General features: G+C 52.9%; 5 protein-coding genes across 5 annotated transcripts; 3 read left to right on the forward strand and 2 right to left on the reverse strand.

Annotated features, from left to right (window-relative positions):
- Positions 1 to 258: 258 nt before the first annotated feature.
- STEHIDRAFT_156574 (uncharacterized protein) lies at positions 259 to 2,019 on the forward strand (the record flags this gene model as incomplete). The annotated part of the gene is made up of 1 exon (XM_007303772.1): positions 259 to 2,019. The coding sequence occupies one exon, from the start codon at positions 259 to 261 to the stop codon at positions 2,017 to 2,019; it is 1,761 nt and encodes a 586-aa protein (XP_007303834.1).
- A 214-nt stretch (positions 2,020 to 2,233) lies between these two features.
- Positions 2,234 to 4,186, reverse strand: STEHIDRAFT_96843 (DUF1613-domain-containing protein; the record flags this gene model as incomplete). Its single annotated transcript, XM_007303773.1, has 5 exons — positions 2,234 to 2,369; positions 2,440 to 3,101; positions 3,168 to 3,322; positions 3,375 to 3,989; positions 4,055 to 4,186. The coding sequence occupies 5 exons, from the start codon at positions 4,184 to 4,186 to the stop codon at positions 2,236 to 2,238; spliced, it is 1,698 nt and encodes a 565-aa protein (XP_007303835.1).
- A 1,120-nt stretch (positions 4,187 to 5,306) lies between these two features.
- Positions 5,307 to 7,478, forward strand: STEHIDRAFT_121211 (glucose-6-phosphate isomerase). The gene is made up of 6 exons (XM_007303774.1): positions 5,307 to 5,375; positions 5,455 to 6,432; positions 6,494 to 6,627; positions 6,695 to 7,082; positions 7,134 to 7,225; positions 7,286 to 7,478. The coding sequence occupies exons 1-6, from the start codon at positions 5,354 to 5,356 to the stop codon at positions 7,328 to 7,330; spliced, it is 1,659 nt and encodes a 552-aa protein (XP_007303836.1). The 5' UTR covers positions 5,307 to 5,353; the 3' UTR covers positions 7,331 to 7,478.
- A 355-nt stretch (positions 7,479 to 7,833) lies between these two features.
- On the forward strand, positions 7,834 to 12,807 carry STEHIDRAFT_168323 (uncharacterized protein; the record flags this gene model as incomplete). The annotated part of the gene is made up of 15 exons (XM_007303775.1): positions 7,834 to 8,481; positions 8,536 to 8,955; positions 9,038 to 9,046; positions 9,127 to 9,425; positions 9,524 to 9,574; positions 9,675 to 9,810; positions 9,886 to 9,957; positions 10,037 to 10,102; positions 10,164 to 10,355; positions 10,410 to 10,528; positions 10,607 to 10,652; positions 10,712 to 11,233; positions 11,319 to 11,448; positions 11,925 to 12,014; positions 12,207 to 12,807. The coding sequence occupies 15 exons, from the start codon at positions 7,834 to 7,836 to the stop codon at positions 12,311 to 12,313; spliced, it is 2,907 nt and encodes a 968-aa protein (XP_007303837.1). The 3' UTR covers positions 12,314 to 12,807.
- A 494-nt stretch (positions 12,808 to 13,301) lies between these two features.
- Positions 13,302 to 14,563, reverse strand: STEHIDRAFT_96854 (NADH-quinone oxidoreductase). Its single transcript, XM_007303776.1, has 5 exons — positions 14,282 to 14,563; positions 14,165 to 14,222; positions 13,957 to 14,110; positions 13,677 to 13,890; positions 13,302 to 13,549 (listed from the first exon to the last, which is right to left on the reverse strand). The coding sequence occupies exons 1-5, from the start codon at positions 14,526 to 14,528 to the stop codon at positions 13,428 to 13,430; spliced, it is 795 nt and encodes a 264-aa protein (XP_007303838.1). The 5' UTR covers positions 14,529 to 14,563; the 3' UTR covers positions 13,302 to 13,427.
- Between the last annotated feature and the right edge of the window lie 178 nt (positions 14,564 to 14,741).

The following is a 14,741-nucleotide window of genomic DNA, read 5'->3' on the forward strand; positions in this document are numbered from 1 at the left end:
GCAGCGGATTGCAACGGAACGGACTGAATGCCCCCCAAGTGCATGGTTGAACGCCTGGTGGCGATATCTCGGTTCAAAGAGTTGAACTTTCATCTCAAACAGTGAGGGTATCTCTTTGGTATAGTTCTTTCCCTGGACCGCCGCTGGTACCCACACGTCTAGTTCGTCGCGAGAGTTCACACCGCCCTCGCCGGCGTCACTATCCTTCATTTCTAGCCCACTAGCTCAGCCTAGCACACACTCATTTATCCGGCAATCATGAACTATACTCTTCTCTTCCTGTTCGCGTCGCTCTCAGTTCTTGTTCTCGCTCTGCCAGCTCCCGCCGATAAATTGGCATCCTCAGGTAGTCCTCGCTCTATCGACGGCAAGACCACGCCTCGACAAGGACTTGCTCTTGGTCAGAAACATGCTCACATGGACCGTTCTCGTCACCGCCGCCACCATCTTGCTGCTCGAAACACGCCAATACATTTTCCTCTGACGTTGGACCTCTTATCCGTTCTCCACGACATCGAAATGTACACCGCTACAGCCCTCACATCTCCTACTGAGTCTGTTCAGCCAACATCTTCTGCGCCGTCTAAACATCAACCCATTTCGACGGCTCAAGCAGAGGTCATCACTTCCGCCAATCCCACCGCCAGCCATTCAACAGCTACTACTGCTGCCGCCTCGCGCACATCAGACGGATTCCACCCAGCCGCAGCAAGTCAACCGAGGCCAACCACCACTGTCGATCCTAGCCTTGCTCACAAAGGCTCTACGAAAGATGCTCAGCACGTTGAAGGCCAAGAACATCCCCCAGAGCTGATCATTCCCTCTGTGATACCGTCTATCTTGACCTTGACTGCGACCCCGACATCCGACGCCACCGCTACTCAGTCCAGCGTCGAGGATATGCCGCTAGGTCCTACATACGGCCACAGCACAGAGGAAGACAGATCTGAAAGACTCTCTATAGTAACCACCATCATCGGAGTCCTCCTCGCTTTGGCAATCGTCGTTACCATTGTGAAACTCGTCTCGAATGCCGTCCGACGCAGAAAGCAGGATGCTGCCCGGAGCAACACTACAAACCGCCGCGGGGGCGGTTCCTCTCACGGCTCACTCGCTGAGACTGCTTCAAGGGGCGAGAAACATTCGGAGATATGGGACGACGGCCGTTCGAGCATGGTGCATGGGAGCATCACCATGCCGAGTGTCTCTCGTTCTGTGTCCGCCCGGGAGGAACACTTCTACGATCAGCCGACAATCCCCTCTGGTTTCGTTGGTCGGATGATGCTCTCCAACTCTTTCGACAGCCGTCTAGGCTCAACGCCGACTTTGCCGGACATCATGCCTCACCCTCCCAGCCCTCCTGGCGACCTTCCTCCGTTCCCGCCTCCGAAGACACCTGTCCCACCTGTCCCCGCTGAATATAGCGCGATCCTTCTGACTCCAGTCAACAGACAAGAGGTGGACGACAAGCGACTCTCTTCTGCATCAACAGCCGACGACAGCTTCATTTCGACCGGCATGAAGCGTATGACCGGCGGCTCTGACTTCCTCTCTCGTCCACACTCGACCGGGTCTGTCTCATTCGCGGGTTTCCAGATGAACTGGTCAGAGACTTCTGGCGACAGATCCTCCTGTGACTTCGCCTCGCCTACGCCCACGCCAGGACAGAACGAGTTCAAGAGCGGACACAGGCGAATGAGGTCTCTGCCTAACACCGCATCGTTCATTTCAAGCAGCGGATGCTCCATGAACGACATTAGCAGCCTTAGAGATAGTACGCAGGCGAGGAGGAGCGAGATGAGGACCCTGAGCGGGTTGCCGACCATAGAGGAGGGATACTGGGAGAGTTTCGGAAGTTTGGAGGCGTACGCCAGTGCGAGAGAATCGACGGTTTCCCAGAGATCCGAGAAGTCGGAGGAGGGAGAGCAAGAAGGTGTGTCGGGTGAAGTGAACGGTCCGAAGAGGGTGAAGAGCTTGGATCTGTATGCTTTGAGAGACAGGCCGACCTTGTATGCTTGATGATTTCGGGGACACAGGGCGCATTTATACCAACGTTACGGCTCGTGGATTGGTGGCTCGAGTTTATGGGTACCTGCATGTGTTCTTTGGCCTGTTGTACGCTTGGTGGTGAAAATGGACAGTTCTGAATTGCGGTAATACTTGATCGTCGACTTACTGCTAGTAGTTGAAACTGTGCGAGTGTTTTCTGTGTGATAAACGGTTAAGACAAAAAGATCAATGATCCCCGGCTTTCCCCTCCGGTCGTCTCGTCTTGAACATTCCTCTTCTCCTAACATCATCCACGATACTTACCGCTCGCTCCTTATAATCCTCCATTTCCTCTTCACTGTGCTCTAGCCTTGTTCTCCCTGCATCCAGTCGAGTCTGTTAGTCCGCAAACGAATATTGCAAAGGGAAGGACAAGGCAACGATGCGCACCAACGATAGCCCAATTCCTCGTGCTTGGAATTCTTAATGTCTCGCACTCTATTTTCCAACCACAATGAACGCTCAACGACGCAAGCCAGATTCTATACATGGAGTACGAGCTTGAATTCGAATTTGTTGCGTCTCCACCTAGGTTTAGGGAATCTGCAAATTTGGAGAGGATTTCTTGTTGTGAGGGGTGCTCGTCTGTATCAGAGGTGATTGCCTCGGTTTGTGGATCGAGGGTGCCTCCGTTCGTAGTCGCGGAATTAACCTCGACGGTGTTTAGCGGTAAAGGATAGGGAACGTCCCTCGAGCGCTCGTACTTGGCGTCGAACACCCAGGCGCAGCATGGTATAGACAAATATCCTGAGGCGTCGCACAACGTGGAAAGAACGGGGATCCAAGGCGTCAGTTCGTCCGCGTGATTTCCGATGATGAAACACCCTCTTTCGAGGCGTGAGGCTGTGTCCTTGGTGAGCGTTTCGGTCACTGTGGAAGAATCCGGAGGGCAGGGAGGGGTGGCATAAATGGTAGGGTCGAGGGCTTCGATGTGTAACGCCGCCTGGGTAGATGCAGGATAATGCGACCATGACAGGCGCGCACGGAGGTCAATGCCGACACCAAAATAGCCTTCTGCAATGAGGATGTGCGTAAGGAGGCCGTTGCCACAGCTGCAGATAAAAGCGGTCCAAAGGAATGTTATTGATGGATTTATATAGGAGGAGAGGGAAAAGTACCCTAGATCCACAAAACCACCTGGTGGACGGGGCCATTGCTTCCACGGCTCAGTGTCGTAGTCATCCTTGATGCCGGTAGTGGTCTCATTCGGAGCGCTTGACGGCTCGTAGGTTTCTTTCCACAGAAGAATCAAGAACGTGGCGATGCCAATATCCTTGACGAGGAAACATCAGCACTCGAAGGCAAAAGTGTAAAAATGGCTAAACCTCAAAAACATGCTTCAATGGATCCGTAACCTCTTTCCACTCCCCAACAAGGTGCTTGTGCCTTTCCCTCATCACGAGATACAAATCCTGGTATGTCTCCCGGCTCACCAGACAGTCATGTGTAACTCGTTTCTTGTATTGTGTTTGTGCGCCCCAGCCGTAGCGGTGAAGCGTTTCGAGAAGGGCGAGACAAGTTCGGTGGAGGCGTGATGAGAAATCAAGCGGAGTACCGGCAAGCGGGAGGGCTTCGATGCGAAGAGATTGGGAGGAAGAAACGTAGCGGAACGCTAGATGAGATACTGTAGGGTGATAATATGGGAGTGGGGTATCCGGTGCAACGATGGGTGTCAAGACGAGACTTGGCGAGGGAGGACCATCAGAGTCGGATGGCAAGTCAGAGGCAAGATACAGTGTGCAGTGCTGCTCCAGTCCTGCGTCACGTGTAGGTCGCCTTGGGAGAAGTTTGCGATGTATATTTCTTACAGGGATGTACCCTTCGAGCGAAGGAATGGATGATGGAAAATCTTCCGTGACGTCTTCGACGACTTCCGATCGGAGGATGAGGGTAGAGTTATATTCTGGGTGATGAATTAGCTGAGATATAGCTATCTCAAACTACCATACAGCATGTACATGTCAGGACGTTGAAGTTAACGACTGGGGAATTGTTGCTTACTTACGAGTTCGATTGGAAAATTTGCAGGACATGTGATGATGGGGATCCAGGGCTGGGCATTCCGTCCGGAAAGTGGAGGGTAGTCAAGTACAGCATCTGCAGCCAGATGCTTTGGCGTAAATTTTGGTCGTTCCATAGAGCTCGGTTCGATGTTCGATATAAACACAGGAACAATGGCTCGCGTTGTGGCGCAAATGTCGGATTCTTCTACAGGAATTTTATGCGATCACAGGGGCCTGAACAGCATATACAGCGAAAAACAAGCAGATTAAACCACGACAGATCCAAGTCAGTGTCCGGAAACCGATACGTAGCCTTTGAATACGGAGACTCACCAGACTTGACCGCGTTTAAGATGGAGGTTAGAAGAAAGCTTCCTCGGCAAGATCCGAGAAGGTTCGAAGTTCTGAAGCGCCGCTGTGGCACTGTGTGGCGTATGGTCAAGACTTTCAACACAACGGTACAAGGAGAAGTACTTAGGTTGTCGCAGAGATCAGCCCTCATCGAGAATTTACTCGCGGCATTTTAGAACGACATGGTAAGTCATCAAGAAAAAGATATGCTGAAACCTCTGGTCATCACAGCTTTGACTGGCAGGGTCTCCTCGGCGGTCATCGTCACTGCAATATCCGTCGGGGATCTGGTCGTTGTCTTCCATCATTCTCCAGTCAACTGATCGTCCCTTCCTTGTGTCGCACAACAAATGATGAAGTACAATACGATCCGACTTCTACGGCGCCCCTCAGTTTGTACGGGGCTTAGGGATGGGATCGTACTTTGGATCTTTGTGTGGGATTGTCCAAGCAGTACTCCTACAAAGTGTCGTGCTGTAGCCTGGGAGATGATATCGGTAGGCACGCCACTCATACATCATCGTTTACAGACGTCGTAGGACATGGGAGGCGTTGGTGAGAAACGGCCGGGAAAAGGTTGCCCATACCCTGCTCCGTGTATGGCCGAAGCAAACATTCGCAAGCCAACTTGCCAACCAGTTGCTTTGTATGTCAGCTAGAGAGTTTATTAGGGTAAAACCCGACGTGATTGGCCTGTTAAAGACCTGCTATGGCCAGTAGGCGTGTTTTGAACCTGCAAACGTTGCTCGTCTGTGAAAGGTTGTGCATTCAAAGTGGGCAACCGGCTCGGACGAGGCTGGAACAACTCTCATCGAGCCGAGTGCGCGTCATCTTGTTCCCACGGCGGTAGATAAAGTGATCGCTATAAAGATTTCCCCTATTCCGACGGCCGTCTCCTCCTTTCGTCCTCCATCTCTACCCATACGCAAGGCATCGCCGACATCAAGACAATGTCCGGAAAACTCGCATCTGGTGTGTTCGCTCAACTCTTGCGCAAATAATCCAGATTGCTCATAATGATGCTTTGCGTTGGTACTGGTATGACGTATAGAATACTCTGCCTGGCAGAAGCTCCAGCAGATCTACACCTCCGAGAAAGACCAGCTCGTCCTCAAAGATCTCTTTGCATCCGACCCAGCTCGATTCTCCAAGTTCTCCAAAGAATATGTCTCCTCGTCTAACCCCGCCAACACTTTCCTCCTTGACTACTCCAAGAATCTAGTCACCGAGCCCATCCTCAAAACCCTCCTCGATCTCGTCCGCGAGGCCGGCGTCGAGGAATACCGCGACAAGATGTTCGCCGGAGAGCACATCAACACTTCCGAAGACCGTGCCGTACTGCACGTTGCTCTTCGTGGGTTCGGGAAGCTGAACACCAAGGAGCCTGGTGTAGATGAGGTCGGAGACGTCCTCAAGCATATCCAGGAGTTCACCGATGCGGTGAGGGATGGGTCGTGGAAGGGATATACTGGAAAGACGATCAACACCATCGTCAACATCGGTATCGGTGGCTCCGATCTTGGACCTGTAATGGTCACCGAGGCGCTGAAGAATTACTCGAAGCGTGACCTCACGGCCCACTTCGTCTCTAACATCGATGGCACCCATCTCGCCGAGACTGTGCGCGCGTGCGATCCCGAGCGCACGCTCTTCATCATCGCCTCCAAGACGTTCACCACCCAGGAGACCATTACGAATGCCGAGTCTGCGAAGGAATGGTTCCTCCAGACCGCGAAGGACAAGGCGCATGTCGCGAAGCACTTCGTCGCGCTCTCGACGAACGAGAAGGCGGTTACTGGGTTCGGGATCTCGAAGGAGAATATGTTCCCGTTCTGGGATTGGGTCGGCGGTCGGTACAGTCTCTGGAGTGCGATCGGGCTTTCGATCGCGCTCGTGATTGGTTTCAACAACTTCCAGGAGTTGCTCCAGGGTGCGAATGATATGGACAAGCACTTCAGGGAGACGCCGCTGGAGAACAACTTGCCAGTGTTGTTGGCGGTTATTGGGCTGTGGTACAACGACTTCTATGGTACGATCCTTGGTTCCTTGGTTTAGATTTACCATAGAATATTTACTGACCAAATCTATAGGCGCGCAGACCCATGCACTCCTGCCTTATGACCAGTACCTGCACAAGTTCGCGGACTACTTCCAGCAGGGCGACATGGAGTCAAACGGCAAGTTCGTCACCAAGGGCGGTGAACGTGTGAACTACCAGACTGGCGTATGTCTACCTATTCATCGTGGCGCTCAGCACACACTCACCTGGATGTCACATTCGCCCTGTTTAGCCCATCATCTGGGGAGCTGCTGGTACGAACGGCCAGCACTCATTCTATCAGCTCCTCCACCAAGGCACCAAGCTCGTCCCGACCGACTTCCTCGCCCCCGCCACGACGCACAACCCGATCCGCAACTCACTCCATCACCGCATCCTCCTCAGTAACTTCTTTGCTCAGCCCGAGGCGCTCGCTTTCGGCAAGACGGAGGAGCAAGTCCGTCAGGAGGTCGGCTCGAAGGCTTCCGAGGCTCTCGTCAAGTCAAAGGTGTTCGAGGGTAACCGCCCGAGCAACAGCATCATCTTCCCTCTCCTTACGCCGGCCACTCTCGGTTCGCTCATTGCGCTCTACGAGCACAAGATCTTCACGCAGGGTGTCATCTGGGGCATCAACTCCTTCGGTGGGTCGTGGTACTTCTTATCCGCGGACGTGTGCTAATTTCGATGTATAGACCAAATGGGTGTTGAGCTCGGTAAGGTCCTCGCGAAGAACATCCTGGCGCAGCTCGAGAAGCCGGACGATGTGAAGGGCCACGACTCTTCGGTATGTCTCCTTTTGACTGACCCTACTCTGTATCATTGGCTAATTTGTTACCTCGCCCAGACCACCGGCCTCATCCACTACTACCAGAAGTACAGGAAGGAGTAGGGGATCGTGATTATTTTATTGGGAAGATGGATGACATCGAAGAAAGAAAGGAGAAGCATACCATAGACGATTTTACGAAGTGTATGTCGAACTGCTGTAGCCTGTACGGGAGTAAAACGAATAGAGAACTGTAGTTGTACTATGGCAAGAAATTGGCAGTGGCACTCTCAGGGCCACCGGGCGAGAACGACGGTCCGGAGCAGGACCGGGAGGGACCGCGATGGGCCGTGCCTGGGTTTATGAAGTCAGCGAGCTCGTGTTTGGTCCGTTCCGGGCAGCCGAGAGGAGAGATTCTGAGGGAAAAGAGGAAGTGTGGAGAAGAGAGGTCGCTCCCCGCGTCGTCCCCACCCCCACAAACGCCCGGGATTCTTCCACTGATTGCGGTCACAAGTCCTTTTCGAGAGTGCGTCTCCCCCTGCCTCCTCCTTTCAACCAGCAATCGCTCATATCCAGACAGCCTCCGCCCAAGTCAAAGTCCGCCCCGTCGCCTTGTACCACCGGCCATGACAAATATCGACATCCAGCCATATCCGCCCCTTCGCTCACATGCTAGCGAGCAGCAATCCAATGCTAACCAGCAGCAGCAAGGCGAACAACAGCAAGGACATGGACAACAGCAGCATTCTCCAAATATCCCGCATCATCCCGGATCCTGGCACGCGTACGGTAACTCCCCGACTGCATCCAACCCAAGCTATCATTTTACGACACCCTCTTCTCCTTCTGCTCCTTCTCCCACCACCGCCAATCGCAACGGCAGCGGCACACCATCACAATCGCACGGACAAGCTCAGGCGGACGGTTCCGGATCCCAGAACGGCAGCAGCTCCAGTCCAGGCAATAATAACGACTCGGCGCCACAGTCGCACTCAAATTACGGCCCCGATCCCAATGTACCTAAACCGAAACCGTTGGCCTGCTTCAGATGTAAAAACAAAAAGGGCAAGTGCGACGACAGGATGCCCATCTGCGGCCCCTGTGTGAAGGCAAACGCGGAGTGTGTGCGGCCAAGCGAGAGGAAGAGGAAGCGAACGAGGAAGGAGATGACAGAGGCTGAGCTTGCGGAGAAGGAGAGGAAGGCGCGAGATTCAGAAAAGAAAGCAAGGCTGGCGCAGGCGAGTACCGATGGCGGACAGTCGAGAGCCGATCTGGTAAGTCCTCCTCCTATTGTTCGTGTGCAAAGTTGTTTACCGGTATGGTTATAGGATCCTCGTTCGCAGTCTCATGTCCCGTTCATGCTCCCAACACCCGCAAATTCCGTCCCGGGATCCTCACCCAATTATCCTACGACGGCGCCCGCGTCCTTGTTTCAGGCCGGAACATCTACGCTTTTCAATATGGGTTCCATGCGGCATCCGTCTCAACCGTCCTCGGACTTGCTCAACGGTCTCGCTAACGTCGCTTCTCTCTCCTCTCCGATATATACTACACATCCAGGCGTGCCCGACGGTGGTGGGATTGGGTCTTCAGCCTCTTTCCATGTCAATAATTTGCCCCCACCCCCGTTTCAATCGAACTCGTCTCCGAGAAGCGTGGACACGAACGAAGTAGTAGAGGCTTTGAGCAAGCAGATCGCGTTCCTAGAAGGCGATCCAGGAGAGTCTTCGGTCCTGAAAGTGCACTATGTATGTCCTTCACGTCCGCATTCTCCCACGCTGGGAGCCCATGTCCATTGTCCGTGTTCGCTCATGCAAGTTCACACTCTAGTATCGCTTCGTAAGCATCGTGCTGCTTTGGCTTCTTTTGTTTTCTTGATCCTGACAGAAAATGTCAATCGCCGCATCTCGATATCGTAGTCGGGATCAACCGCAATCCACCCAGGCTTCAACAGAATCGTCATCAAACTCCGATCATCAGCCATCCCACCGTTGCCCGTCTCAGGTTCTCTACCCTCTCCGCACTCTCCGTCGTCCTCCAATTTTAACGACATCAATGGCCATGCCCGTATACTGAATAACAATGATCCATCAGCACCATCTGGACCGGTATTGGCGTCCGAACCGCTCGATCATAGTCTCGTGGACGTGTTCTTTGAGAATTTTGCTCAGCATTTTCCGTTTGTCAAAAGAGAGAGGGTCAACGAGCGATTGGCGGAGTAAGTTTCAGTCTCTTTTCATGTCGGCTTCGACCACGGGGCGAAGGTGCTCTTGTTTGCTAGCGTTCGGATACTAACACCCTGTTTTTGAATTATAGTGGGAGTATGTCTGCCTTTTTGCTAAACGCGATGAACGCTGTCGCCGCAAGGTTAGGCTCCACCCCTTATCCTCCTTTCTTCAACACCTCTAATACCTTTATCTTTGCTGCGTAAATGGACCACGCTCATGACACGCGGGGCTGAATAAAGATTTGCAACCGCTCCTGCACGTAAACCGCAAGAGTACATCGACGCTGCCTGGACGTTGGCAATGCCACTTATGAGGCTGCCTTCGAGAGATATCGCCGCTGGGTTGCTCCTGCTTTCGTGGGCTGAATTTGGCGAGGTATGCAGTTTCCCTCCTTTTTCGGATCGCTTGTTGATCACTAACTCATGACTTCCTTTTCTTTTCGGTGAAAAGAATTCGGAGAGTGGGCTTTGGAACTTCGCTGGTCTTGGGATGCGAATGGCGATTGACCTCGGTCTGCACAAGGTAAAAATCTCATGCAGAGCAGCAGTGCACGAAGAGCTCTAAATTGATTTTTTTTATATCCGTTACACAATATCTACAGACGACTGAAGATGTCGACGGAGACGTATGCGACGGAAACCTCCTCTTTTGGTCGTTATACATCATGGTATGCTCACATTTTCTTTTGTTGCTGAACAAATGCACTGACTTCTGGTTTTCCTTCACAGGATCGATTGCTCTCGTTGGGCACGGGTCGCACCGTGACCATAACCGATGACATCATCGAAGTCCCCCTCCCAGCTGAGAGCGAATTGGCACCGGCCTTGAACGACGGGAACGAGACGCTGCCTGCGTTGCCGAACCCGTTCTGCAGGGTCGTCTGTTTGTTCACAATATGCGGACGTGTCTCGAATATTTTGGTTAGTCTCGCCAACTGCTGAGCGACTTACCCGTGGGCTGATAGAGTATTGTAGAATGGAAGAAGAGGACATCCGAGAACGTTGGTCGGTGCTTCGTCGTCGGGGGCGGAAGAGTTACAGCAGCTGCAGAACAATCTAGTTAGTTTCTTGCAGTCGTTACCAGAGCCCCTGAAGTGAGTGTCTCTGCTCCCTTAACTTGATGCTCGCCCAAGCGTCAGTCAGTCAGACAACTGCTGACTTGCGTCCGATAGATGGTCAGTCGATAACTTCAAGAGATACGCGCACCATAAACACGGGGTACGTTCTCCTGTTGAGCGTCTTCGGCTACCAGCCTCCTCATCCAGTCTATCCCTTAGGGCTCCTTCCTTTTCCTCCACCTCTGGGCTCACGGCATTCTCGCCCTCATTCACCATCCAAACCTCGGCCGCAACCTCTCAGGATACGACACACCGCTCTCGACCGACCTCACCCGGTCCATTAAACTCTCGCTCGCTTCGTCAAGACAGATCGCGGACTGCCTCGTGTTTGCGGATTTGTTCGACCAGCAAAGTTATGTAGTGACGCCGTTCATGAACCAGTGTTTATTTATTGCCGGAGTCGCGTTTGTGTGGGAGGCGCAAATGGAGGACGGGTTTTTGGGGATGGGAAGTGGAGGTGCGGGTGGTGGGATGGGTCAAGGTGTAAACGGGAGGGGACCGCACGGTGGCTCGAACATGGGTGACGGAGGGGGAGGAGGTGTAGGGGGAGGAGGGATGAAGGGCACAGGGTCAGAGAGTGCGGCGTTTTTGAGCGGGCTCGTGCGGCAGAATTTGTCTGTCATGTTGAAGGCTATGAGGAAGATGCAGGGGTATTGGGCAGGCATAAGTTATATCATGAGCGTGAGTGACCTTATCTTCTCCTGCTCAGGAGCAACGTCCCTCGAGAGCTGGGTGCTGACGTTTGCCTGTCGTCGGCCTTTTAAAGGTGTTGGAGCAGCGCGCTTCTGGTCTCGGTTGGAGTAAGATCGACTTTTCGATCACGTCCGACAAGGCGAACACGTTTATCTCGTTACCGGATGCGGGGCTGTTGAGGAGGATCGCCGGGAATGGGATGTGTGAGTCTCCGCTCCTTCCTTCTTTTCTTGCTTCTTCTGGGAATCCTTTGCGTCATCGCCGCCGTGGGCTCTCGAGCTTGCTCTTCTCTTCTCTTTCTTTGTCTCCGAGCCTGCTCCGTTCTCAGAGTTTTATGAGTCCGTCGTGCCGTCGTTCGTTGTCCGATTCTCCGGTGTCCGAATTTCAGTTCTCTGCACTCCGTCAAGCCCTTCTTTCTTTCTTCCCTTACTTCCGGTGTCTCCGACTTCTTTCCTTCTTTTTCCGATGCTTCCTTCACACCCTCCGCTCCGCCACCCCATCATTCAGTTCCGTCGCCTGTTGTCTAATGTCCGTAGTCCCGCGTATCCTTCGAGTACTGACTGTTTCGCATCTTCATTTGTACATCTTGTCACTGATATTGGGCACATCAAAACATCCATATCCCGATAACGACACGAAACGACTACGTGGCCGCACCGCACTTTCACGGGGAAAACAGCTGGGATTAGTCCGAAGCCTAATACGCCGAAGGCACTCGACCTGGCACATCTTATGAACCCGGCGCCACAGTCGACGGATATTGCGAATAGTGCGTTTTTCTTTTTCGTCTTCCTCCTTTACTTCGTCGTTTTCGTACCTTTCCCTCCTGTCTCTTATCATCTTATTCTCTTATCCACCATCGAGTTCTTGTTCTCGTGACACCCTTCGACACTCTTTGCACGCCTTTTTGTCCGCCTCTTCTCCACCTCACAATATGATGCTCATGATTATTGCTCGGCAGACTGGTCCTTCAACACGTTGCTCAACTCGTACCAAATCGAAGAGGTCTCCGCCTCTGCGGCCGGCTTCGACGTCTCGAGCATGTTCCCGGAGGGTTGGAGCTGGTAGTGGTGTACCTGTCAATACAGTCAGTCACCAGACCTCCCTCTCCTGGTCTATTTTGCTGGGCAAAAAGAAAGCGTGTGGAGTAGGGACTCTAGTCTGGTCAAAAGTTTTTTTTGTGTCTTTGTCTCGATCCATCATCATCATCCATAATCTCATCCGTATCCGTTCTGGCTAAGTAAGTGTTGCATCCATCATGATCATCGGACGTCGAGCGTGTTATGTTGCATGTAATACATACCCCCCGTCTCAGCCATACATCCCCTCATCCATCCGTCCATCCATCCGTCTCATCTGTATCGTGTTCTAGTTGTTTTCCGTCGGTCTCTGGTCTCTTGGTCTCTCTAGCTTTTTTCTAAGTCTTGATTCTTACTTTTTACTTTTATTTTTATTGGTACGTACGTAGGTCGAATTCCAATTTAGAGTAGCCTGTACATAGGTGTACGTATTGTTGTTGTGGGATGTAGAAAGAAGGGCAGGCAATTGAAGAAGAAGTTTAATCCCTGAAGGACTGATGTCTTTGTGCGTGAGGAAGGAGACCGAGTGGGAGAGGATGTCACTCTAAAGCAGCCAGAGTTGAAGTGGTGGCCTCAACAGGTCTAACGTGTCGCTGCAGTCTCATAATCCTTTGTTTTCCTCGGTACAGACCTGTTCAGACAAGATTGATGTTGAAGATGCCCGTTGTGTCCCCTGGAGTCTTCGAGCCCCTATCCTGCTAAGCACACCTTTCCCACGCACTATGACAGTGTGGCGTGCAGGCCACACTATTACGAATGAACTCAAGCTCCCGAGCAAAAATAATACAGTAACGCTGTACTTCTCAAGGTCAAGTTCGAGGAATGCAATGTTCGCGAAGACAAGCTCCAGTCGCGTTTCTTCCATAATTTTGCGACAGTTTCATTCATATGTGAGTTCGAGCGCGACTCAGTTTGACGTCCAACGGACCTGAAGTCCTGAGGCATACTCAGGCGGCCTGACGACACCGGAGCACCTGAGTAATATGATTTCGTACAATCACTGATGCATTGATGATTTAGTTCCTCGGTATGTATGATAATATTTACAGCGACGCCGTCTCAGAATACACTACTCGTACGACCACAAGAACAAGGAAAGGTTTTTAGACCTTGGAGACCTTCTCCCAGAAGGTCTTGCCCTGGATGGTAGCGATCTCGAGCTCGAGAGGGGAGGGCTGGCGGGATCCGTCAGCGCCCGCGAACGTGCCGGAACCCCAGGGAGAACCTAAAACACAACGTGAATTGATGTAGCGTCAGCAACATGATATGCACCCAACGAGCAACGCAGGAGGCATGCTGGTCGATATATATATAGGGGGCGGGCGTCTGATAATGGATAATGGGGTACTCACCACCGTGGACCTCGCTCAGGTTGGTAAGCTGGCCAAAGGCGTGCTTGTAACCGAGAGGAACGTACTTGACGCCGTGGTGGACGAGGGTGGACATTGCGGCGATGGCGGTCGACTCCTGTCCTCCGCCCGCGCCAGCGGTGGAGATGAAGAGACCGGCGGATTTGCCGTCGAGGGCACCGGAAGCCCAGAGCTGACCGGTACCGTCGATGAAAGTCTGAAGAACATAAACTGTCAATGGGTAGAACAGGGGCTAAAGCGCAGTGCGTAATAGAGGGCGTACCTTCCATTGAGCAGGGAAGTTACCGTAACGGGTCGGGATACCGAAGAGGAAGGCGTCGAATTGGGCGAGGTCACCGGGGGCGAGGACGGGGTAGTCTGGCTTGGCCGGTGCGTACATCTTCTTGAGGACCTCCTCAGGCAGAGTCTCGGCAACCCTGCGAGCCATGGTCAGAACGAATCACATTATGAACTGGACGTGAAAGACGTACTGGTAGATGGTGGCAGCACCGCCAGCGGACTCGATACCGCCCTTGATGGCCTCGGCCACTATGAAGAGCACAACGCGTAAGTAGAGGGTCAACAGGACAGCGATGAAGAGGACGTACACTTGGCGATATGCCCGTACATGGAGTAGATGATGATGGCGACCTTTGGAGAGCTCATGGTGGAAGCAGGTGAGGTGGTGGTGTTGGCTGAAGGGGGGACTGTGCTGGCAGCTGCTGCGGGAGTGGGTTCGACGGGGGGAGGTTGAGGCTTGGAGGACTGAGTTGGGGCCTGCTTTATAGATTTGTCGGTGGAGGGAGCGGGGTCGTCGGATAACAGATTCTTCTGCTTTTTAGACGGGAAGCACATCCAGATCACGGCGGAGCGGCGCAGGTGACGATGACAGAGAATGTGGTCGCCACCTCTGATCTTATAGACAGTCGCCCGCGACGAACAGTCAGAGCGATCGTGCGCTCAAAGCCGCCCTGTGATCTTCTGCGAATATCTCGCCCCCTTTGGCAGTCACATCCCAAACAAGGTGCGCTTATTCTTTTTCTGCCCCTATTACGCAGCCGTGATGGC

This window comes from Stereum hirsutum (genome assembly GCF_000264905.1).
Source record: "Stereum hirsutum FP-91666 SS1 unplaced genomic scaffold STEHIscaffold_6, whole genome shotgun sequence".
NCBI classification, from domain to species: domain Eukaryota; kingdom Fungi; phylum Basidiomycota; class Agaricomycetes; order Russulales; family Stereaceae; genus Stereum; species Stereum hirsutum.